This window comes from Eptatretus burgeri, chromosome 4 (assembly GCF_056783735.1).
Source record: "Eptatretus burgeri isolate ZD-2024b chromosome 4, Ebu_testis_v1, whole genome shotgun sequence".
Lineage (NCBI taxonomy): Eukaryota > Metazoa > Chordata > Myxini > Myxiniformes > Myxinidae > Eptatretus > Eptatretus burgeri.
Window position 1 is genome coordinate 65,101,732 of NC_140964.1, and position 25,731 is coordinate 65,127,462.

The following is a 25,731-nucleotide window of genomic DNA, read 5'->3' on the forward strand; positions in this document are numbered from 1 at the left end:
ATCATTTTTATGGAAAGCCACTTAGCGCATCCTGGAGCTGAATGTTAGGTCTATATGTGTGTAAAGTTTCATCAAGATCGGTTGACTGGTCTAGGAGCTTATTGGTTACAAACAAACAGACAGAAGGACTGCCATTTATATAGTAGATATAAAGCTCTTTCTTACCACGAACTCACTCTCTGATATTAAAGATCGGTACCTTCCACGTGACGTAGAAAGCTGACATTTTGTGAACCAATGGACATCAAATCCAGTACATCAGGAAAAATCACAGAATTGTCGGACAACATCCGTAAATTAAAATATAAATAAATGAGAAAAATGCAGGTGAGCGACCCAAGACAATGGGGGAGCATGGTAATTTTGTGTGCCAATGGACATTGAAACCTGATACACCAGGAAAAATCACAGAACTGTCGGAAAGCATCTGTAAATGAAAATATAAATTTATGAAGAAAAATAATTAAAATAAATAAACGAAAAATCAAATACAGGTGAGTGACTCAAGACAATGGAGAAGCACAGTTTGTATGCTTACACATTTCCTGCTGGGGTATGATCACGACACACGTTTACCGTAGATTTTTGAGAATTTTTATTTGCTGCCTCCCCCACTACTTTATGGCGCATGCACGATGGGTGTGGAATGTCCAGCGAATTCATCAACTTCAGCCAATGGCATTGATCATGGAACCAATGTCGGGGAGGAGGGAGGTTGCCAAGTTGACAACTGTTCTCCATAGCAATGTAATGTGTGTATGCGTTGCCATTTTTCTCAGAGATGATCAAATGGATCTTCATCTAACCATCATTATTTACTTTTAATGGTGTGTGTGTGTGTGTGTGTGTGTGTGTGTGTGTGTGTGTGTGTGTGTGTGTGTGTGTGTGTGTGTGTGTATATACAGTATATATGTGTATAAATATACAGTATATATATATATATATATAGATGTGTATATATATATATATATATATATTCAGTGTCTATGTATATGTATATGTATATGTATGTATATATATATATATATATATATATATATATATATATATATATATATATATATATATATATATATATATATATATATATATTGTGTTACGGAAGAGCCTGGTGTTGGCGCAGTGGTAAGGGCAGCGGCTTGGGATCCGAAAGGTCCTGAGTTCAAGCCCCGTTGGGCCACTGAATTAATACACCAGGGGGTTGACTCAGCCTGTCATCCTTCCGAGGTCGGCAAAATGAGTACCAGTGTACTGGGCCGGTGTATACCCCGGTTAAAATAGGTGTACCACCATATCCCTGTGTCGTAAGAGGCGACCAGGGTTGTGTCAGGAAGGGCATCCGGCGTAAAACATGTGCCAAATCACTATGCGGATCATACGGATGATCCGCTGTGGCGACCCCTAACGGGAGCAGCCGAAAGAAGAAGAAGAGATATAGTGTTACGGAAATGGCCCTTACGGGAATACTAAATATAGAATTAGCTCAGTTCCCCCATTAAATTCATGTATAGATAGGTTGTGTGTCGGGAGGTGTAAGAGACTGTTTTCGTGTTCGTGCTATGGTGGTGAAACGAGAGATTGCTATTATTCCTTCCTCATTTCGGAATAGGCCCCTCCCAGTGGGCTGAGAGGAGTGCCCCAGAGCGAGGGGTGTGCGAGGGGTGTGGCCTGGACAGGAAGTGACGTGAAGGGGAGGAGCCTTTGGTCAGGGAGTCGCCGAGACAGACGTGTGTCGAAGGAGCTCGCGTGTCGAGGCGAGAGAGAAAAGAACAAGGCAATGGTGAATCGACCGGCAGAGAAAGGGGAACCTGCACATCGATTCACCTCACGACTCGAAGGAGAAAAGAAAAGGGGACGAAAGGAGTGCTGTGTGTGAGGAGCGGCCGGGTTCTCGAGGCGTGCTCGGAGTCACTTCGAGGCGAGCGAACGAAGGAGGCACAGTGTTGGGTCTGCCAAGAGAGACGCTGAACCGACCTGCACGTCGGTGATTCGACCGAGAGAGGAACTGAGGGGACGAAGCGGGAGTCGGGCTTCGAGGCGGGAAGGCCGGAGAGGATACGCCGGAGCGTCTGACGATCCTTGCTCACCTCATGGCTCGACACGTTGTGATCTGCCTGTGGAACTCGGACCTCGACTGGGACCTTGTATGGAGAACAGGCCAGGCCGGGATTCGTGTGCTGAACCCTGGAGAGAGATCGGCGATCTCACATCGTCGACGTGGCGCGGAGTCCGAGCGCGCTGAGGAGAACCGCGCACGCGGTGACTAGGGTGGGAGCTGGAGTGCTGCGCCGCCATTTCTTGCTGCGCGGCACGTTCGAGTGGGAGTTCGAACCCGTGGGAACCCGCTGGTTTTTACGAGCGACCTTCGTGCTTTTGGGACACGGTCCTCTCGTCCATGAGCCATCACCAAGTACTCTGTCTTGTCCTGCATGCATGTTTGTTTGCACGTGTTGTATAAGGCATATTTCGTAGTAATCCCCTCGAAACCTTTAGACCGTGGTTCCCTAGTTAAGAACGGGTTGATTGTTAATAAAACCACTGTCTTGTTATTGCTTGTGTCCCCTGATGTCCCTGATGTTCCCCAATAAATCTGGTTAATTCTGATGAAGTTGCTGCTATTGGTTAATGCGTGTCGCGTCGAGGAACGATCCGTTCAATTGGCATACAAGACCGAAATGGTTATAGACTGGTAGACTCCGCTCGGTCACTGACAAAGCCAGTCTGTAACTAGGGGTTCTATCTCCCCAACTGGTAAGGTACAGGATTACGTTGGTATCGCGATTAAAGACGCGTGACCCGAGGCCTGTGCCGAGCCGGCCGGCGTTATAGACTCCCGGAGACGGTGGTGGCGAGGGTGGCACCAGGACCGGGTCAGATTCCCGCCACCCTGGATCCGCAACAACAACAAAATATATATATATATATATATATATATATATATCTATATATATATATATATCTATATATATATATATATATATATATATATATATATATATATATATATATATATATATATATATGCATAAACGAAGAATATAATTGGTTTCAGGTCTCATGGTCACGTTACAGTTTCAATTCCACAGGGTTTCTGCATATCTCGCAGAATTATGAGTTGGACATATGACCGTGATGGGCCATGACTGTTTTGATCGTGGTTTCTGTGAATTCAGTGCTGGCATGATAGGGGAGTGAAAAGCATTGCATATTCTGCTGTTTCAATGTGGGAATGCCTGTTTGCTTTTATGAGTGGTGGGAGGGTGAGGATGGGGTTGTGTGGGGCTGGTTGAGGCTTTGGAGGGGGTGAGGACTTTCTGTGGGTGGGGAGAGTTGAGGAGGGGGGGGAGGTTTGAAGGTTTGGAGTGGGGAGGGGATTGACGCCTTTGGGTTGGGAGGGGGAGGGTGAGGACTTGGGGTGGGGAGAGAAAATATGGAACAGAGTTGGGATGGGGAAGTTGTCCTGGTACCAAAGGAATTAAGTCTCCGTCTCAGATCCTTTGTCAGAGTCCAAGTCTCACATCCATAGAGCAAGACTGGAAGCACCAAGGACCTGAAGACTTGGACTTTCGTCCTCCCGCACAGGTACCGGCAGCGCCACACCCATGATCCAGTGTATCCATGACTCCCCCAGCATCACCCAGATGTCTGCTGACCTCTGACTCACAGACCAAGACCCCCACGAAGACCAAGAGGGCATTCCGATTCACTGAATCAAACGCTTTACAGAGATCAACATCGGCTGCAAGCGGCCCCTGCCGAAACTCTCGTCTGCATTCGTTGAGGACCCGAAGAGAAAGGATACTGTCAATCATTGACCTCTTTGGTGTAAATCCTGACTGCTCTAGACGCTGCTGCTCAAGCAGATGGTGGCGAACCCGATCAAGAATTATCCAAGTAAAGACCTTGCCCGGCACTGAGAGCAGCGTCACTCCTCGGTAGTTGTTGCAGTCTTGGCGATCAACCTTACCTTTCAGGAGAGGGACAACAAGGCCCCTCTTCCAGTCAGTTGGGATGATGCCTGTGTTCCAGGCAGAGCACAGAACTGCATGCAACGACATGAGTACAGCATTTCCACCAGCCTTGAGAAGTTCAGCATGAATGCCACAAATCCCTGGAGCTTTACCCCATTTCAACCGGTTCACCGCAGCCTGTCTTTCCACAAGCAAAGGTGGACCACAGTTGATTGGAGGGTCAGCAACAGTGATTGTAACACCCCTGACATCCAACTCGACAGCTGGTGGGTCAGCCTGGTACAATTGCTCAAAGTAACCGGCCCAGCAAGCCTTCACTTCGGACTCCTCTGTCAAGAGCCGACCACCCTCTGCTCTCACTGCAGTACACCGAGGGATGGGCTTGGATGAACGCAATGCTTGAATTCCCCTGTAAGCAGGATGAGAATCACTTGACCACAGGTAATGCTCTTCCCCCTCACAGATTCCTCGCACATAGGCCTCCTTGTCCACCCTCAGTGCACGTACAGTTTTACGCCTCAGCTCCCTGAACAGCTCAGCTCTGCCATTCAGCCTGGCCTTGCGACTCTGGTCAATGGTATCCAGTGTCCCTTGGGAGACAAAATTCTTCTTCGCCCTACGATGAGTTCCAAGACATCCACCGGCAACATAAAGGATGGTGGTCTTGAAGGCACTCCACAACTCTTCAGGATCTCCCAAAGCACCCAGACCCCCCAAATCTCCACTCAGCTTGTTCGCAAACTCCTCAGCTATCTTCTCATCCTTGAGCTTGCCAACATCCAACCTAGGCCGGGATGGTTCCATTCTCCTGGATTTAAGGTGCAACTTCAGAGTTGCTACAACAAGCCGGTGGTCAGTATTGAGGAATTGAGCACTCCGGTAGACCCTGCAATTTTGGATCATCCTCCAGTGACCATCAACTAGCACATGGTCAATCTCCTTTGCCACACCGCCGGCGTTGGAATACCAAGTCCAGTGATGAGCTTATGGGCGCTGAAACCATGAACCAGCCACCCTAAGTCCATGACTTCTTGCAAAGTCAAGAAACTTGGTGTTATTCAGGTTCACAGTTCCAGACCCATGGGGACCAACACACATCTAATGACCATCCCTATCAGTTCCAGTCGATGCATTGAAATCCCCAACGACTAGAAGTGTCTCTCGCCTGGGGCACTGATCAACCACAGACTCGAGTGTGGAATACAATGCGTCCTTCACGGTGAGATCACGAGTCAGCTTATTGGACAAAGCTACAGCAACTCCTTGGGCATGGAAACCATCAGAGCGATCAGACCAATAGTAGGTGTAACCACCCACCATTATCTCGCCACAATCCGGTCTCCAAACCTCAGAGAGTTCTGCAATACCGATGTTCAAATGCTTGAGCTCAGATGATAACAGAAACAGGTGATCATCCTCTCTTTGGGATAGGACATTCCAGGCACCCACCCGAAGAGACTGCCTCATGTTAACCCAAGGAGACCGCCGTCTGGTGGACGACACCTCAGCACCACTCGACACACTCTCCTGCAATCCGACCCATGAATGTTGCACCGGGTCAGATTGGGGGAATGTTGTGGGGGGGGGGGGGTTGATGTCTTGGGGTTTGTGAGGGGTGGGGGAGTTGATCACTTGACGTTACATTCAAATTATGTAGATGTTCCTTGATATGTTTGTGCGTAATTATTTTTCAATTATATTTGCCCTCATTTCAAATTTGTTGTTGTTCTTTTTCAAATGAGCAATGCCAGGTACCCTCGTGAGTAATTCATATATTTTTGTTACATTATAGATCTAATAGATATTTGTTGATACTTTATTTACTTTCTTACACTTATACTGTGAGTTACACATGACTTGCTGTGATTTTGCTTTATTTATGAGCTCTTTGCTGCCCTAATTTAGGATCCTCTTTTTAGATACGGCAGTTCTTAAAGTTTTGAAAAGAGCAAGAAAAGTGGGATGGGGTGGATTGGTTACTTGCCCTGGGGCCCATCCTGGCCCTCTCCACACCCCTGGCTGCAAGTCGAGGAATGTCGAAGAACTGGTTCATCAAACACCAACAAAATGGAGAACAGGTACTATGCACATGTCCCACGTATTCACCATGAAAGGAAGCCACGTTCTGCTTCTGTTTCCATGCAGTTTTCGCCGGATGTAAGCGATCCTTTAGCAAGTTTCGTCTTCGTTTGTATTCAGCACAAGGTTGTAAGATAGCATCATTGGCTGAGGCCACGACTGTGCCACTGATGCAATGGCCTCTTTAGGTTAGGGCTGGAATTCGTAATTTGTTCATAGTGCCGGTGATAGCAAACCCACTCTTCATGAAGGACACTGTGGGACCTTTAATGTCCACTAACTAATGCCAGCGGATGGGACGCCCAGTTTAATGTCCATCCGGGGGACGGCACACACATTGATGAAACACCGGGATGACAGTTTATAGCTTGGTTGGGATTCGAACCCAGGCGAGTGTGCACACCTCCAGTTAAGCCATCTTATCAGCCCTTTTAGCAAGCTGGAACTCATGAAAAGGTACCTACGATCAACCATGTCACAGGATAGCTTGGCAAACTTAGCCATTCTGTCCATTGAGAAAGACTCTTTGAACTCGATCAATCTTGATGATACTATTGCCCAGTTTGCTGTGAAAAAGGCACACAAAGGTTGCATCTATCATCGATAGGCAGAATGGCTAAGTTTGCCAAGCAACCTCAGATACATCAGCACATTTTGAGTGATTTGTATGAAACAAATGCATGTTTTGTGAAGATTTTTGAGAATTTTCTTTACTGCCTCCCCCACTACTTTGTGGTGCATGCACAGATGGGTATGGATTGTCTCGCTAATTCATCAACTTCAGCCAATGGCATTAATCATGGAACCAATGTAGGGGAGGAGGGAGGTTGCCAAGTTGGCAACTGTTCTCTGTTGCAGTGTAAGCTACTAATGAACACCCCCTCCCCACCCCCACCCCTCCAGGCACCTCTAACCCTCACACCCCACCACTACATTCGGTCAAGTGTTAAGCCGGTAACCCTGCTCACATGAGCTGTTAGATGCTCATTTTTTTTTTTTAAACACATGGTGTCTTGATGAGTCATCATTCCGATTGAAATTTTTTTTCATTAAAATCAACACAAGATCCTGCTTGAAATTATTTTTATTAAAACGTTTTCACGAATTATTACTTCCACCTTGCATACCCAATGTTTTGTGTCCGTTATCAGGGGCACATTTTTCTATTTTACTTGATTTTGATTGCAGAGGATGCTCTGGAAGTATGGTTTCAAATCACAGAGATAGGACACACACAGTCCAACTATGCTTCATATTGGAGGGGAGAGGGATGATTGAGAATGATACAAGAGGGTGGGTGGGATTTGGGGATGTGGGGAGGGATACGTAGTTACACCATTTTGCAAACATAATATCCACATGCCCTCATACTATACGCCCAGCATAATTTTCTCAACGTGATCTGAGTATGATAAGTAATCAGTATTTCTGACTGTATAATCAGATTTAAGTCCTTGGTTTGAATTGGTAACTGCAGTTGATAATTGATAATTGTACAGCCCTGAAATGAAGCCTCACCATCAAATGCATAGGTTTCTTTTACGAGATGTTTGCCATGAATCAATTCCAATTTGCACAACCTTTGCTCTTCTTGTAACTTGCTGTGCCAAGGATTATTTCATTGCCATATACTTACTTCTAAGTATGTGCAGTAAGCAGGCAGGTAACGCACGCACACACACACACACACACACACACACACACACACACACACACACACACACACACACACACACACACACACACACACACACACACCATCCAAAACCTGATCTAGACATAATTTCATTGCCTGATCACCACCTTCTGACGAGGGACACAGTCTAAAGCCAAGAATCAAACTAGAGTCGGCAAGAAAACGAACTTGCAGTAAGATAATCATAAGGTAGCGAGATAAAATTGCCCTTATTGTGAACCCACGGATGTTGAAATACTCCATTGATTACACATCTCTATGCCTCGACTTGATCTCAGCCGTTACTCCCTCTTACACAGTTATTAGTTTTATTTTCTGATCTCAAATTCAATATCCTCTGATACCTCACAACAAAGTGGGAAAGCAAAGGAAAACGGACATTGTGATGGTATTTTATGCATGACTTCAACATGGTAAGATGATGGGAATGAAACATGGAAATTAATCATGTGAATGAAAAATGGTAACATCTTGGGGATGAAACAGTAAAATCAGGGAAATTAATTATGGGAATGAGACATGGTAAGATCTTTGGAATGAAATAAGGTAAAATCATGGGAATGAAACAAATTAACATTGTGAGAATGTGTCCTGCACTTTCCTCAGTGTTGTTAATACTATTTTTCACAGTTACACACACACACACACACACACACACACACACACACACACACACACACACACACACACACACACACACACACACACACACACACACACACACACACCTGTAACTCATAGAAATTGTACGATATAGTTTATATAAATCAATGAGTCACCAGGTCTGTTTCTGTTTTCTAATCCATTGTTATTCTCAGTAGTCTTTGGCCCAAGTAACAAAACCTAACCAAGTGACAATTCAACAAAACTCGCACTTTATAACACTGTATCCATTGGAATGCAGTCCAAATGATCGGATGATTATTTTCTGGTTGATTATTGACATGATAGCGTCAATCTAATTGTAAATGTTGAAAGGAGATAAGCCTATTTTCAGAACTCTAACCTTGTTTTCTCACTTTTAATTGCACAGTTTTATGCGATTTCATTTTTTTTATGCAAAGGCTAAGATTTCCGTCCAGGCTCTAAACTTGCAGATTGGAATATCCAGACTTCCAGCACAGCTTCCCGCACAAGACATGAACGGCATACAACACAGCAGCCTGTAACAAAATAGGGGTAAGATGGTTCACAACACCACAAAAATGTTTGCTAGCCACTCATCGGTATGCATGCAGGATTTGTTAGCAATGCATCAGTACGCAATCATGGTTCAAGTTTAATCGGAGATGTGTACCTTGGTACGTTCCGGTAAAGTCCTCCAAAACTCGACGTGAGGAATGAGTTGCATTCTGTGTGCATCGTGTACGAATTTCATGTACAACATCCCTCCGAACAAGTAGACAGCAACAATCACTGCCAGGCTGAAAGGTACATGTGACAAACTGAGTGTACTTCCAAGTTTTTGGAAAATAGTGTGACTGTTTTTCTCATGAATAAAAAGCATGAACATCAACAGTGGGGGAAATAAAAGTTTTTTAAACCAGAGTGAAGTCGATGGCAGGCCATCGCAAATCTTCACACTTCGCAACATTTTTTTTTCTTGGTATACCATGTCGAGGCTCGTGTAAGAGCGAACACACAGAACATACAACAAGAAAAAGAGCAATCAGAGATTGCAGATCCTCGCCAGGACTTCTTTTGTGCACTGGTGTGTTACGTAATTAATGAGCGTTAATTAGAACTGCCACTTTATAACTGCTGGCAGTGATGACCAGGTACCAAGACGTCCCACTTTGATGCAACCCTGCTTTGATTGGACACCTAACCCTGACCCATGACATTTTTTATTATTATTCAATTTAATTTATAATGGGATTAAAATAAATTCAAATCAAATGGAAGACCAAATAGGTACAGTCCTGCAATGGAGTAATCAGAAGGAACCTAAACAAGCAAAAAGTAAAGATGAAGTCATCAGGAGAAACCTGGATAGGATTCACGTTTCAGCTGCTACTCCTCTACCCTCCAATCCATCCAGGCACAGCCAAGTGAGTCTTATTCCAAAAAAGAGAAAAGAACCCATGTCACAAAATTAAATAATTCTGGCTGCCAGACTATGCGTCTGATCAAATTTAAATTTAAACATGTATTCCCCATCACTACTCGATCATAAATGTGAAGTTTCACGTCGATTGATTAAGCAGTTCCAGAGAAAACATGATTTAATATTTTTATTCAATCCAATATGGCTGCCAAACCATGTAACCTATCAATGATTCCCTAACAAACTTGTACACCAATGGCTTGGGGAACATTTATGTGAAGTTTCCCCTCGATATGTCCAGCCATTCTGGAGAAGTAGATTTTTATAGGTTTGTGGGTAAATCCAATATGGCTGCCAAACCATGTGACGTATGATGTCGTATGTGTGAACCTTTTGTTCCTCATGGATAGGCGGTCATACATGTGAAGTTTTGCCTCGATCGGTTCATCCACTTCAGAAAAGAAGATTTTTGAAAGTTTTTTAAAAAAATAAACAATATGGCTGCCGAATCACATGACCGATGACATCATCATTTTTTTTTCTGTGGACTATTTTATCCATAGATTACCCTCAAAAATTTTCATACTGATCAGATGTAGCATTATACATATGCAATTATGATGTCATGACGAAGGCACCTATGACAACATCAAAAAACATCACACTTATTCCCCATGAGGATTAATGCCATGTGCCAAGTTTCAATTTTTTCCTTGGTGCGGTTTCAGAGATACAGAGGCCCAAAGTTATTCCATTTTTCCAACATGGTTGCCACGCCACATGACCTATGATGTCATAATTATGATGAAGAATTTTCCATGAGTGGTCACACACATGGTGACAATCAATCCAACAAGCGGTTGCAGAGAAAAGACGAAAGTTCTGTGCAGACAAACAAACAGACCCAAACACAATACCCTCTTCTTCGGGGAGAGTAACAATGCAGGAGACATTGAAACATGGTAAAATCCACCTAAAACCACCTACAGCAAAGGTGAAAGATGGCAAAAATTGCATCGGGATTGACCCAATATCAAATTTTGAGTTGATCTTCTTTTTCCCGTTTTGACCCCTGTATGAACCAGGGATCAAATCCAAAAAATCGTTTCCATATTTCATGCGTCTCCCAATGTTAATTGTGCATTCAAAGTTTCATTTAAAAAGTGTGCCCATCATTGCATTTTTCGGTACTTGACCTTTTGACCCCGCTCCAGGGGGTGGGCCAAAAATGGCCCTGCTCTTGCACATTCTTGCCATGTGGTGATCATAATTACCAAGTTTGGTGAATTTCTGCCCAACCGTTTAGATGGCATGACGGACAGAGCCAATTACACAATTACAATATCACCCCCCCCCCCCCGTTTTGTTCTTCAAAAATCGTGTGGATAATTAGACTGTTTGGGAGGTTGGAAATGGTTCAGGTTTCATTTGTTTTTTGGGGTTTTTGGTGCAAAATGACAGATGATTGCAATGCTGTTTACTCGTACAACATTATTCACTCTTATTGCATCTGCAATAAGTCACCTGATGATGAGTCACACAGTTGGGCAACTGCTACATATGCAATAAGTGGAAAGTAAGTTACTAAAAAAAAGTTTCTGCCACATTGTTTCCCATTATCCCAAATGAGTGGCTCGGGTGTTTTAGTCGTACCTGGTAATGGGATAAAATATTTCGAACACCAACCATAATACAGGCATGGACCTGATAAGTATGGTATTTTCACCTTGAAGCTGTCATTCATTGTTTGGGTATTTTGCTCGATGAGGCACTTGGTTTGCAATGTCCACGTATTCATGGGGTGGGATACAGTGTTTGTGAGGATGCAGGTGACCCAGGATACCAATGCAGATTGTGCTATGGACCATTGCCCTACCTTCATTGGTTTGCACAGTTAGAACGATATATACAGAGTTTGAAAACTGTAAATAGTTGATCCCTTGCGAATGGCAGCCACTTAAAGCTGACAGTTGTTACAGTATATAATGAGTGTCAGTATCCGGTGTGTGGAGCTACGATGGCTCATGATCATTTAAAATCTTGCAGTGATGTCATGCGAGCGGTAATGTAATGTCAGCATTGAAGTCATGCCAGTTTGTTATTTTCATCCATCTCCCAACCACCAATCATCTGCAGCCCATACTTGACTGTCAGTAACCTATTATAAACTGTCACTGACTGACTGGCTGCCCTGTTCTTCAGACACGATGATCTCACCACTTTTATCCTGGTGACTTACTGCATCGGTTGATGTATTCCACATTATGCTGTCATTATAATCGCCACCCATCTCTGTCATGTTGAATTATGTTCCGTCTGAAGTTTTTGGTCCTTTTAGGATTTTCACTGTAAAGTCAACTTCGCTCTGCAGACTTGAAACACGGTGAACTCTGATCTTCCTGCTTCCATGGGAAAGCGTCAAGAAATCTCATCCTCTGAAGTTGCATTCTTTCCCTTCCCACTCGATGAAGTCATTGTTTTCGCTATCTTACAAATCTGATGCTTCATTGTGTTTGGGGCATTATACATTGGGGTCGTGAGGAATGTTATACTGGAACAGCTGTATTACAATAATTTAATCATGTACCTTCAAGGTACGGCAGGATGGTGCAGAAAGAGCGAGAACAAACCTACCTTTGAGCTGTCTAATTTGGGTTAGCTTCCCCACCTGACTATAAACTCTTGGATCAGTGCTTCACAGACAGGATGTTGTATCACATAGTGCACCTGACCTTGAACCGATGTTAAGGTGGGTGTCCTCTCTGTTAGCATTAAGAGGAAAGTAACCTCAGTGTCTGTGGAAATTGGTGGATGTTAAAGATTCCAGGTGTGTTTCGTGAAGACGTGGTGAGTTATCATTGGTATCCTGTACAAATTACAAGTTCCAGCTGAAATAACCTTCAGTTGAACATCTGGGCACTCAGTTCATGAAATACTTGGACTGGAACCTTACCCCGGTCGACCACACAAGAAGGTGGGAACCATTGGAGCCATTAGAGGTGGTGGAGGAGGAGTGGGAGTTAGGGTAATAGTTGTAGTGTACCCAATCATTTATAAGATCACAAAGCAATATTGGTCTAAATTAATGGAAACCTTTTCAAAGTTTGATAAGTTTCTCTAACCACTATATGTACATTATACCAGAATACTGTTACGTGACGTAGGAGGGAGGGGCGGGGGATCCATAGCTCGACTGTGGTAAGTGTAACATGGTCCTTGTGTTGTGCATACATTGGATTGCCATGTAACAGGGACCTGTCGGAGTGTTTCACGTGACGCCGAGACAGCATATTAAACTTACAGATGAGTAATATTGTACGTGTAAACACCTCTTGTTTGTGGGTGGGGCCAGGTGAGGACTTCCTGTCATGAAAAGCATGTCATGCGTGTGTGAAATCCATCACGACCTCTCTGGCCAGTTTGTGCCAGCCATGATGGTACAGTTTGCTATACAGCTGGAAGTGGCAATGGATTCCTTTTTATTGACGAAAGGTCCCAGCACTGAGGCATATTGTGTTTTCCTTGTTAATGGAGCCTCAGATGTGACAATACATATATGGTAATTTTATTTTGACACAGCTGCTGTATAACTTTTTGGAACTCAACATTTACTGTTTCATTTGTTTGTAAAAAAGCAAAACTTTTTACATCCTTTAATCGATATTATACTTTACTTTCAGGGGTTATCTATTTGTTACATATGCATGGGAGGAAGGGATTAAATTGAGGAAATGTAATACTCGGAAAAATAATAGTCGTGAGGATAACAGAAGAGAGTAGGGAGGGTAAGGGAGTGTGAGAGGAATGGGGAGAAAACAGAAAGAAGGTTGGGTTGGAGAAAGGGGATAGGAAAAACAAGGGAAGGAACAGGTTTGAAACATATGGGCTTTGAGGCGGTTGGGGGGGGGGTGTTGCAAATGTAATCCACCATACTTGCATAGATAACCAATACACCACCCCTAATCAGTTTTTGTAAGCAACAGCACACAACATTTTCAAAGGAAAATTTCCAATCATCAGTATTTGTTTTTAAGCAGCCTCTCCCCTCCCTCCCCCCCCCCCTTCCAAAAAAAAAAATGAAGAGTTTTAACAAACTACTGATTGGGGTGGAGGTGAAAACTGAGAGAAGGTAGTGTAGAGCTATTGCAAATTAAAGAGAATTAAGAGGAAGGGGAGGTGAAATTGAAATGAAGGAAATGATGGAATGACTTTATGTAGATTCCTCCAATTTAACTCATTTTAAATGGCAATGGAATAGAAAAGATTTCCAGACATTTACTCTTTATTATGTGAGAATTTCAATGTGTGTGCACACAGTTACTTACATAATGGCGATTATACTACCAGCATTGAGTCCTTTGGACTTCAAACAGGCATACTTTGAAGATAGCTGCAATATCTGCAACAAGTTCAAGAGAAGAAGTTAATAAACAACAAAGGCTAAACTCACAACTCGTTTAACATGTATTTCATACAGGGTTTAATTAAACACCCAAACCAGGTAGAAGTTGGTGTTTTTTTTTGCCTTGGGTATTAGGAACATTGTAACAATTCGTTTTATGATAAACATGACGGGATCTTTAATACCAAGAAAAAAGGTGCATGCAGATCAAGTCAAAAATTTCAATGTCTACCTTTGATGTTGGCATTCTTGATGGTGACCACACCTTAAAACTACATCGCATCCTATTTACATCACAACAAAAACACAGTACTCGAAAAATTACCAACAAGAAAAAGCAATGTGAGATTGCAGATCCTTGACAGGACTTGAACTTACATTCTAATTATACACACTTTATAGACATACTCGCATTATATTTGTACATACTTTATAGATGTACTCACATTTGAAATGTACATACATTGCAGACAAATTCACATTCTAATAGTACATACTTTATATACAGACTCACATTCTAATTGTACATACTTAATAGACATACTCACAGTCTAATGTACTCACATTCTAATTGTACATACTTTATAGATGTACTCACATTTGAAATGTACAAACATTGCAGACAAACTCACATTCTAATAGTAATACTTTATATACAGACTCGCATTCTAATTGTACATACTTTATAGACATACTCACATTCTAATAGTACATACTTTATATACAGACTCACATTCTCATTGTACATACTGTAACGATGTACTCACATTCTAATAGTACATACTTTATCGATGTACTCACATTCTAATAGTAGATACTGTAACGATGTACTCACATTCTAATTGTACATACTGTATCGATGTACTCGCATTCTAATAGTACATACTGTATCGATGTACTCACATTCTAATTGTACATACTGTATCGATGTACTCACATTCTCATTGTACATACTGTAACGATGTACTCACATTCTAATAGTACATACTTTATCGATGTACTCACATTCTAATAGTACATACTGTAACGATGTACTCACATTCTAATTGTACATACTGTATCGATGTACTCACATTCTAATTGTACATACTGTATCGATGTACTCACATTCTAATAGTACATACTTTATAGACATACTCACATTCTAATGGTACATACTTTATATACAGACTTACATTCTCATTGTACATACTGTAACGATGTACTCACATTCTAATAGTACATACTTTATCGATGTACTCACATTCTAATAGTAGATACTGTAACGATGTACTCACATTCTAATTGTACATACTGTATCGATGTACTCACATTCTAATAGTACATACTTTATATCCAGACTCACATTCTAATTGTACATCCTGTATCAATGTACTCTCATTCTAATTGTACATACTTTATATCCAGACTCGCATTCTAATTGTACATACTTTTTAGATGTACTCCCATTCTAATAGTACATACTTTATATCCAGACTTGCATTATAATTGTACATACTGTTGAGATGTACTCACATTGTAATTGTACATACTTTATATCCAGACTCACATTCTAATTGTACATACTGTTTAGATGTACTCACATTCTAATAGTACATACTGTTTCGATGTACTCGCATTCTAATAGTACGTACTTTATATCCAGACTCGCATTCTAATTGTACATACTGTATCAATGTACTCACATTCAAATAGTACATACTTTATATCCAGACTCACATTGTAATTGTACATACTGTTTAGATGTACTCACATTCTAATAGGACATACTTTATATCCAGACTCGCATTCTAATTGTACATACTGTATATACAGACTCACATTCCAATAGTACATACTTTATTTACAGACTCGAATTCTAATAGTACATACTTTATATACAGACTCACATTCTAATAGTACATACTTTATTTACAGACTCGAATTATAATAGTACATACTTTATTTACAGACTCGAATTATAATAGTACATACTTTATATACAGACTCGAATTATAATAGTACATACTTTAAATACAGACTCAAATTCTAATAGGACATACTTTATATACAGACTCAAATTCTAATCGTACATACTGTTACGGATTCGCGCCCGCCGGCGTGCTGGCGGCCACGTAACTCGAATCGCGGCACGTCGCCCACCGGACGGACAATCCAGTCGTGACCCTCTCGGACTAACGCCGGGAACCAGTCACGGGTGGACCTTTCGGTCTCACCGCGATCGAGCCAATCAGCCCCCGCGTGGGATAGGGTTGCTCGCCAAATTCGACCTACCTAAGTACCCACACGGAGGGTAGACCGGGCGATCGCACCTCGCCGCAGGTCGACTTCGGACACGGGCCACTTAAGCGACCCGTTCCGTACTATCGGGATAACCGAGCGGTGTTATCGTCGGCCTCGACGGTTCGATTAATTATCGGGCGTATTCAGCCCACTACCAACCCTTTACGTGAAGCAAGATGAGGATTCAATGAAAGAAATGACTAAGCGAAGCGGGAAACAGTTCAACACAAAGCACATTTATTCGCGATGAACGGAAAGCGCACATATACAATTCCACCAAAAGCACATAGAAAAGAAGAGAAACACAATGCAATTTTACACAAAAAGCAAATGCGACAATGCAGATCTAATACCGATTACGCGAGCACACGGCAACACTTATACAATTTTACTTCACAGACGGCGCCGACAACACATACCCAAAACCAAGGAAAAGAACACCCTCAAAGATGAGGCGGGCCTGAGGCCGAGACCGGGTCAGGCCTACCCGTCTGGTGATGAGACGCGGAGCGGCGATGGTGCCTCAACTCCGCGGGCCTCGCGGACAGTGTCTGGTAGGGGGTGGGAAAAGGGGCCCCCTTGGTCGCACTATCTCAGCGCGGGGGGAAACAGGAGGGGGTTGCTGATGCTCGGGGTAAAGGAGGATTTCTACTCTGCCTCGAGTCCCGCGACGAGCGTCTCCACCTCGACCAGGTCGCGCCGTCGGCCTCCCTGGTGTGCAGCTCCCGGCACGACGCGAGCACCCCCTCGTCTGCCCTCGCCGCCTCTCCACAGCTCCGTCCCCTTCGCTCCGACTCCAACGCACACGACGACGACCAACTCCTTCTTGCTTCTTCTTCCCAACTCCACCGACTGCGAAGTCTTAACTCTCTCTGACTTGACGAACGCGGTCGCTTATATAAGCCCCGTGGCTTCGCTCTCTCATCTTTGACCCCCTGCCTTCGACCTTTCACCTCGCTCCCCATTGGCCCGAGAAAAAGTGGGCGTGAATGCTTTTTGATCCATAAATTTGCATATAGCGATTGCCCTCCAACGCCCTGGAGGCGGGGCCAAATCGCCCCTCGCTCACCGATTGGACGAAACAAAAGTGGGCGTGTGTCGTTTGTGATCCGTTTTTGAAGTGGAAAATCCGTGGTTTTGTACACGCTGTTCGGCGCGCGCTCTGCACGAGTCCAACACCGGTACCCACAAGCGGCGCAAGAACGGTGGCGATGCGACGGTTGCGAGGTGTGACGTGAAGCGGCGCCGCGGTGGGTGGTTGATGTTGTGGTTGGTGGTGGTAACAATGGCGGTTGGTCCAAAATAAAGATAGCAAAAGAAAAACGGCTATCCTGAAGAGTCGCAGCACGCATAAATGGCATGTATTCCCACTAGACAACGGGTTTGGGCCTAACTACACATATACTTACCGAGATACCTCACCTAAGGGACCTGAATGGTGGTTTGCGAATTTGGTAACCACAACAATACTTTATCGATGAACTCAAATTCTAATAGTACATACTTTATATCCAGACTCGCATTCTAATGATTTGATGGGAAACGACAGATTCAATTTGATGGGATTATTTGGTGTGCTGTGCTCCAAGTATCATACTCACATATTTTTTGTTGCGGACGTCAAATTTCAATACCTTCAGTGATGAATCAACAGCATGGGGAATACATCGAAGAACCAGTTTAGCTCCCCTGTAGAAGAACACACAACACTGTGTAGTTTAGATGTCCTCAAAGTGTGCAAGCATCTCGTTGATTGTGTTTCGAAAAATGTTTACTGCAAGAGCTTCTGGGCAATAAACAGGGTTCAATCTGCCATCTTGGTTTCCAGATGCTTTTTGCAAACCAAGCTGACTCGGTGGTGTTATCATTACCTCCGCCACCAAAGGTGAAAGGAGGTTATTTTTTTTTATCCCCCTTTCTGTCTGTTTATGTGCAGGATATCTCAAAATGTTACGGACAGATTCTGATGAAATTTTGCGTAAAGTTTTGATGTGTGACAAGGAAGGATTTATTCAATTTTGGTGAAGATCCAGATCCAGATCCGGATATTAGAATCTTTTAATTTCCAAATGATTCTTCACCATTGAGAGATCGGGCCAAAAACGATATACAGCATATTTCAAAAAATTAATTGGGCTCGATATGTTCTACTGGATCAGGTATTGTGTGGTAGAGGTCTGCACTCTACCTCTATAGAGTGCCCTTCTAGTTTACTCTGCATCAAGCTCACCCATAACTTCCACCTATTATGACTGGTTGCTGAGTTAAAATGTAATCATGGAGTTTCTTCTTGATTGTTACAATGTAGTTTCGGAGCAGCACTTTCGGCATATTCTAAAAGAGTAAATATCGTGTCCTCCTTATCAGCTAGTACAGCAAATGGCATCAGGAAACCAAGAGGGTGCATTGAACCCTGAAGTTCCCTTTCCCGAGAATTTCTTGCAGTACACTTCTTTGTGAAATAATGAAGAAATATATTTGAAATAATGAAGAAATACTCTGGTGAGTCATTACCCACAATACCCAAATTCTTGCAACGGTTAGAGGAACTCAGAATAATTCAGTGTAGTGCTTGTTATACTGTTGCGATCACAGTGAAAGACAAGATCTCCAGAAGATACCTTACCAGTTATTTGTTCCATACAAGATGCTGATTTCACCATCTTCCTCTATAAATCTCGCGCTGTTTTGGCTTCCAACAGTCTCATGTAATCCCATAAAAAATTTACACATCTGTGGGTTAAATCACCAGGAAGGTTGAAACTCTCAAATGTATATACAATTTAGCAAAGCATGTCCATCAAATGTAAACAAGAGCTAATTATTTGTTAAAAGGAAGGCTTGTTTATATCACTCATTTAAGTTTGTCTCTCTCTCAGTAGTCATCTATTTATTATGTACACAATAATGATTGGGGGCTAAATTAGAAAGTTTAGAGATAGAGATAGAGATAGAGGAAGGAAGTGAAGAATCATATGGGGTGCAGTGAAAAATTCCCTCATACTACTTGCATAAGTAATGAATAAATGGCTCCTGAGTAAGTACACCTGCCCTTCACATCTTTTAGGAGAAATGTGTATACATTATGGAAAATGATTAAATCGTGCAATTTATATCATGTTTTCCCTATATTTTTGATGTTTTATAAAGCCTCACCCCTCCACTCCTTTCTCCCCCTCCTCCATAACCTCCCATTCCCCATCTCTGTGAAACAGTATCAATACGGACCCTTTTTGATGGGGCACCTTTGCTACTGGAACTCACCGCAACACTCTTGCAGGTAGCATTGGTGAAGGCGATGCAGGGGTTATAAGAAATGTATGAATTTTTTGAAATGAATGCATGTGGAAACCTACAATGACAAGAGAGCAATGACATTACAGTATTACTAAAGACAGTGCCAATAATCCCAGGCATCACACAAAACCCGTAGTCCAATTGGTCTTATTGGCTGTTGCATGTTATTTCCTGAGATCCGAAAGACCTTCCACCACATTAAACCACAACAAAGAAGCTGAGCGATTTAGCCTTCCCTACGGTCAGATCACCATTTGTACCTTTCTCGCATAGTACCCGCCCAAGCATGTCCAAGCATGCATGTCACACATTCTTCTGACACATACCTTTATTTGGGCAGTGTATAGGCAACTGACTGCTGCCTCAATCGCTCCCGAAAAAAAAAATAACCCGGGTTGTGTTCTTGAAGCAAAAAATACACACTTATTGTACTGCTTCAAATTCAAAACACCTCACTGCACTGCAAAACGAGGGGACAGGAATACTGTAATGTAAAGGGTGGGGTCTTGTAGTACCCTCTCCCACCTGGAGTGGCGCTACACGATACATATTTACATATAGAATTTGCATCCTACCACCCCTCCCCCCCCCACAAACACCCCTATATATTAATTTGGGTCATGCTGATGCTATGTAGTAAGTCTGGATGTAATTGAGACAACTGTAGGAGTAGTAGTACGACAAACAAGCAAACACACGTAGGACCATGAATTATAGTAAGGATTCCATTTAGCCTCTGAAGCTTACAGACACATACAGTTCTCCAGTCAAAGCATGGACGTCACTTGACATTAAAATTTGTTCATTCATTTTCTGCAGCAGAATGAATCTGAATCTCAGTCAGGATGAGAAACGTCAGGTTCACATCAGGAAGCATGCCCGATAGCGTGCCTGATACTGCACGCTCTGGCCCTTCGGAGCAACAGGTGTATTCGAGCAGTTACACGCATGACAGCATCTCTCATATGGTGCAATGAGGAGACACTTTCCATGATGTTCCTCACCTCTTGGTGCAACAAAATCGGTGGAAATGTCACATGTGAACGTGAGTCTAGGTCATTCAAATAGGTCATCATTCATCTTGGATCTTTTACTGGGGGCCACGCGTCCCAGGTCCAGAAGGAATGCTCTTGCTTGGAAGCAGATTATTCAGACAGCCGCTCACCGCAGGGGCAAATCACAAATGAAAGAGAGATCCCTGTTCATCATGTGGTTGATCGCAATGAGCAGACAAAGAGAGTGAGCATCAGAGAGCATTTAATGTGACTCATATTTCCAGGTTTCACCTGCACTGAAAAACCCTTCCTGGCCCCACTCATACCTGTCAAAGTCTCAAACAAAATGTGTTCCTCCTTGCTGTGGTAGGGACCAGTGTAAGGAAAAGGTGCCATGGTGCTGTGCATCGGGGGGGGGGGAGTGGGGGGGCTATTTCCTTTCTCCTCAAATAACAAATAGGCAGATGAACAAACAGATGTCATGAACTTGGCAAGCAAACACCAGTTCCTTCTGTCCATCAGAATGGAGTAAAAATCCTGCTTATTGTCCATTAAACACATGGACCAAATTGATGATCTGATATGTGAATAAGTCCATAGCTTTTCTTTGTCCAACATCCTGAAACCCCCATCGAGAAAGGCTCACACGGCTGGGCAACGCTGGGTACCCTCCTCTCTGCCACCCCCCTTCCCACCGCCTAGTTACCTTTGCCACCAAAGGTGGATGGAGGTTATGTTTTCACCCCTGTCTATGTGTTTGTTTTTCTGTCTGTGAGCAGAATATCTTAAAATGTTCTGGATTGATGCGGCTGAAATTTGGTGGACAGGTTGGGTTGTATGACAACGACGAATTCTGATACGAGTTTTTTTGAATTTTCTAAGTGAATCTTCACCATTGAAAGATGGGGCCAAAAATGATATATCACACGAAATTTCAAAACATTGTGGACTAATTCAGACAAACTTGATGGACACGTTGGATGTGTGACAAGGACAAATTGATTCAATTTCGGTGAAGATCCAGATAAGGATCTGGCCTATCAGTAAAATACAAAATGTGATCTGTTCAGCCTGGTGGAGGTTGGTTGTTGCTCTACCGAGTGTAGTTCTAATGTCACACATTTTTTTCACAGTATGACATAGTAAAGTTCTTTATTAGCCCATGTGTGTAAAGCAATTGGTTCACTTTGTCGGTATGTATGTCTGCACACAACCGACCACACCCAAGGTGATGACAAAAATGACGTCAGGCCTCACATTCAGCAGATTGTGGTCACGAGCCGCCTTCTCCACCTTCCCTTGGAAGGTCCTTAACACCGGGGGCATGGGGTATGCCCAATCCCAGAAGAAGACCTCTCAGTGGTCGAAACGTCAGTTTTGCTTTGCTTTGTTGGACAGCAGTGTTGTCGTTGGTGGTGCTTTCATTTTTGTTTTTTACATGGATCTTCCCAACTACAACCAGTCTTTTGTGATCTGTTCCACGTTATAATGGGACATCTTGCTGATTGTCCTTTACACGAGTATAAGTTTGGATCCTTCGATCCATGAGATTGACCCTGATGTTAATTTGGCCACCTTAGCTGGTAAGCTTGTGCATTGTGCAATAGCAGAATGACCACTTTGTTCTTTTTTTTTTTGGCACACATCCCACAAATTTAACATTCCCTTCGAATCCTAGCTCGGAGGAGTGAATAGCTCGGCTGTGAGGCATGCACAATTACCGGGATGTCCAGCTTGTTTTATCATTTTGGTCAATTGTCACAATCATTCCTGAGCCCCAAATCCTGCTGCACAAGGTCCTCACATTTGAACCAAACGATATCTGCACAGGCTCTCCATACTGACGGTCTATGTTCACCATACCAATGACGATATCAGAGGGGTTCAGATTACTTAGCCAGAAGATATTCGGTTCATTTCTTCTGCACGTTTGCTTTGAGGTTCACTTACAGTTTATTGACTGAAACAAAGTTGTACTGCAGAGGAACACACAGAAACCTTGTCAAAAGTAAGGTGCGCAGGGGTAAGGCACAGCTCAAACCTCGAAACTCCTCACGGATCTCCAACCCAACTACTTGTTGCACTCCAAAGACCACCAACCTCCAACAAAGCTCTGCAGATCAACACTGACCTTTTGTGTGTGTGAATCACCATGGTTAAGTGCTCATGCATCCCTGTTTTGTCCAAATATCAGCGAGCCTTTTTACTGGGTAAAGATGTCACGATTTACTCATCTTGACAGAACGACATCGCCGACATATACAGTACTGTACATTCATTTTCCCCATCCATGCAACCTGTTTTTTTTGTCTCGTCACTTCAGCTTGTGTAAAGTAGGCTACTTGTCGGCTCGCAAGTTCATATATTAGTGGGGCAACTTAGCTAAATATAGCATAACAATTGTGCATTTTGTGAGGAAAGCACCAAATTTGGCACACTAGTAGCCTATCATATAATGAACAGATTTGGATATTGGGCCATCTCAAATTCAGCCGCTGATGGCTGTGGCAGCCATTTTCCACTGCCATCAAAAATTTTGAGATGGCCCAATATCCAAATCTGTTCATAATATGATAGGCTACTAGTGTTCCAAATTTGGTGCTTTCCTCACAAAATGCACAATTGTTATGCTAAGTTTCCCCACTATATGTGGTGGTGGTGGTGGGAAAGTTGAGAGGTATACACACTTGCCTCCCAGCTATCTAGCCTGGCTTCGAATTCCGATGCAGCCACAAACTGGGTGCTGTCCCTCGGATGGACGATAAAGATCCCACGCCGTCCTTCGGGAAGATTAGGTGAGTGATTACGAACACCATGAACGTCACAACTTCCTACCCTGATTGGTGGGAATGCAATGGCAAACCATCCAGCACAACCTGTGCCAATAAAGTGTTTAACATTGAAGATGCATGGATAGGGATTCCAGACGTGATGAAACGTACCTTGGCCCGTTGTTGCTCGCCAGAGGGGAAAGATCCAACAAGCCGCGACTGGATCTGCACGAACATGACGTCACTTTGACGCATGACGTCGAGAGCGAGACACAAAGCAGGAACGTCAGAGCAGACCCAAATATAAGTGCCTCCCTCATTATGTGCGGACAGAGTGAACTGCGTTTGTCCTAATTGTTGTGGAACCAACGAATACTCGAAAGGGAGGAGCGAAAGAGGGTGATGAAAACTTTGAAACAACAGCGGGTGCGAATCACGGGTTTTCCCTTTCATCATTTTCAGCAAGCATGTCGGGATGTACCGATGATGTCATTGCGGATGATACGCGAAGCCCGAACAATGGGGCTGCGAATGTTTAACCTTTCCAAGTCGAGGAATCGTGGCCTCCCATATGTTTACCGTGGGTAAACACCTGGGCTGTGTTCAGTTAGCAAACTTTTATTGAGCGCTCGACAATTCGCTTAAGCACTCAAGCAAGCGCTCCATTCGAAACTGGAGACGACGAACGGCTGCCTTGGCAAGAGCGAGCGAGCTAGCCACTTCGGAAGTGAACGCAACCTTGTTCGAAACATGTTGGTCGCATTTGTCGATATGTTCCACAAATAAACTTTGTCGACATCTTGCTTCAAGTTGAACTCCAGACGCAAATTCGATGACATTTCTTACATAAGGGGTGAAAAGTATGGGGGAATTCATGGCAGATTGGCAAGGCAATTTGAGGGGAAGTGGCGGTGGTGTGTGATGGGGAGGAAATATTAGGAGGACAACTTATAGTCAAGGCAGAGTTGTTTATGGTAAATGCCATGATGAGTATTTCCTGCTGCCAAATGGGAGTGTAATGTTTTGCCTAATGGGAATGTAATGTTTTGCCAAATGGTAGTGTAATGTTTTGCCAAATGGTCGTGGAAGGTTTTGTCAAATGGGAGTGTAATGTTTTGCAAAATGGTAGGGTAAGGTATTGCCAAATGGTAGTGTAATGTTTTGCCAAATGGTAGTGTAATGTTTTTCCAAATGGTAGTGTAATGTTTTTCCAAATGGAAGTGTAATGTTTTGCCAAATAGGAGTGCAAAGTTTTGCCAAATGGTCGTGTAAGGTTTTGCCAAATGGCAGGGAGGAGTGGAAGGTTTTGCTAAAATGGGAGTGTAAGGTTGTGCCAAATGGAAGTGTGATGTTTTGCCAAATGGGAATGTAATGTTTTGCAAAATGGTAGTGTAAAGTTTTGCCAAATGGGAGTGTAAGGTTTTGCCAAATGGGAGTGTAAGGTTTTGCTAAATGGGAGTGCAAGGTTTTGCCAAATGGAAATGGAGGTTTTGTCAAATGGTAGTTTAAGGTTTTGCCAAATGGAAGTGATTTTTTTTTAATCAAATTCAATTATGCTCTCGATACATCCTACTACTTCGTAAAAAAATTGGGAATTTGTGCGTCGTAATTTTCACCCCGATCATGAAGCGAAAATGGGGTTGCACAATTGGTACACTGTCGGTTTGTCTGTCTGTCTCAACACGTTGGTTTATGATCGAGGAACTTAATTTCAATTGAGTGTTTTATTTTGAATATGAATCGGAACATGAATCAGAAAAGGATTCTGTCGTTTAACAAATACTGAATTTGTCCCTATCACGCATGCGCAGAGAGAAGTGAGATAATATTCTTTCCTCTCACCTTTTCCAATGAAGCACTTAACATTCAACATACACTCTACTGTCTGTCTGTCTGTCAAACAAAATTAAAGTCATCCCAAACAGGAAACGTTCTGTGTTTAAAGACATCATAAAGGACACAAGCAACAGGCATGAAGACCTAATGTAAGTAATGCAACGCGTTAAATAAGGTGGTGTAAAAGATGCTGCATCAACTATGAACCGATAGTTTAGCAGTACTTTGGCTCTGAATTAGTTTTGATTGTGCATGAACATTCTTAATTATGCTCTGGTGTTTCACGTGTGTGTGTGTGTGTGTGTGTGTGTGTGTGTGTGTGTGTGTGTGTGTGTGTGTGTGTGTTGTCCCTCA

At 43.0% G+C, this 25,731-nt stretch overlaps 2 protein-coding genes across 9 annotated transcripts in view; one reads left to right on the top strand and one right to left on the bottom strand.

Annotated features, from left to right (window-relative positions):
- Positions 1-25,731, top strand: part of LOC147028237 (uncharacterized) — a 51,974-nt gene that overhangs the window by 14,335 nt on the left and 11,908 nt on the right. For 3 of the 8 annotated variants that reach the window (XR_015057488.1, XR_015057486.1, XR_015057481.1), the window contains exon 2: positions 5,891-8,474. Coding sequence is in view for 2 of the 8 variants with exons in the window: in XM_085878472.1 (XP_085734598.1) it covers positions 5,891-6,049; positions 19,694-19,791 (257 nt within the window). In the remaining 6 variants the exon portion in view is untranslated. Of the gene's footprint in view, positions 1-5,890; positions 8,475-19,693; positions 19,792-25,731 lie in introns of those variants that run through there. The other 5 variants (XR_015057487.1, XR_015057483.1, XR_015057482.1 and 2 more) reach the window with 4 other exon arrangements.
- Positions 7,117-23,977, bottom strand: LOC147028238 (cation-dependent mannose-6-phosphate receptor-like). The gene is made up of 7 exons (XM_085878471.1): positions 23,713-23,977; positions 19,743-19,830; positions 19,105-19,211; positions 18,080-18,167; positions 14,119-14,192; positions 9,044-9,170; positions 7,117-8,909 (listed from the first exon to the last, which is right to left on the bottom strand). Exons 1-7 carry the CDS (start codon positions 23,859-23,861, stop codon positions 8,832-8,834), a joined length of 711 nt encoding a protein of 236 aa, XP_085734597.1. The 5' UTR covers positions 23,862-23,977; the 3' UTR covers positions 7,117-8,831.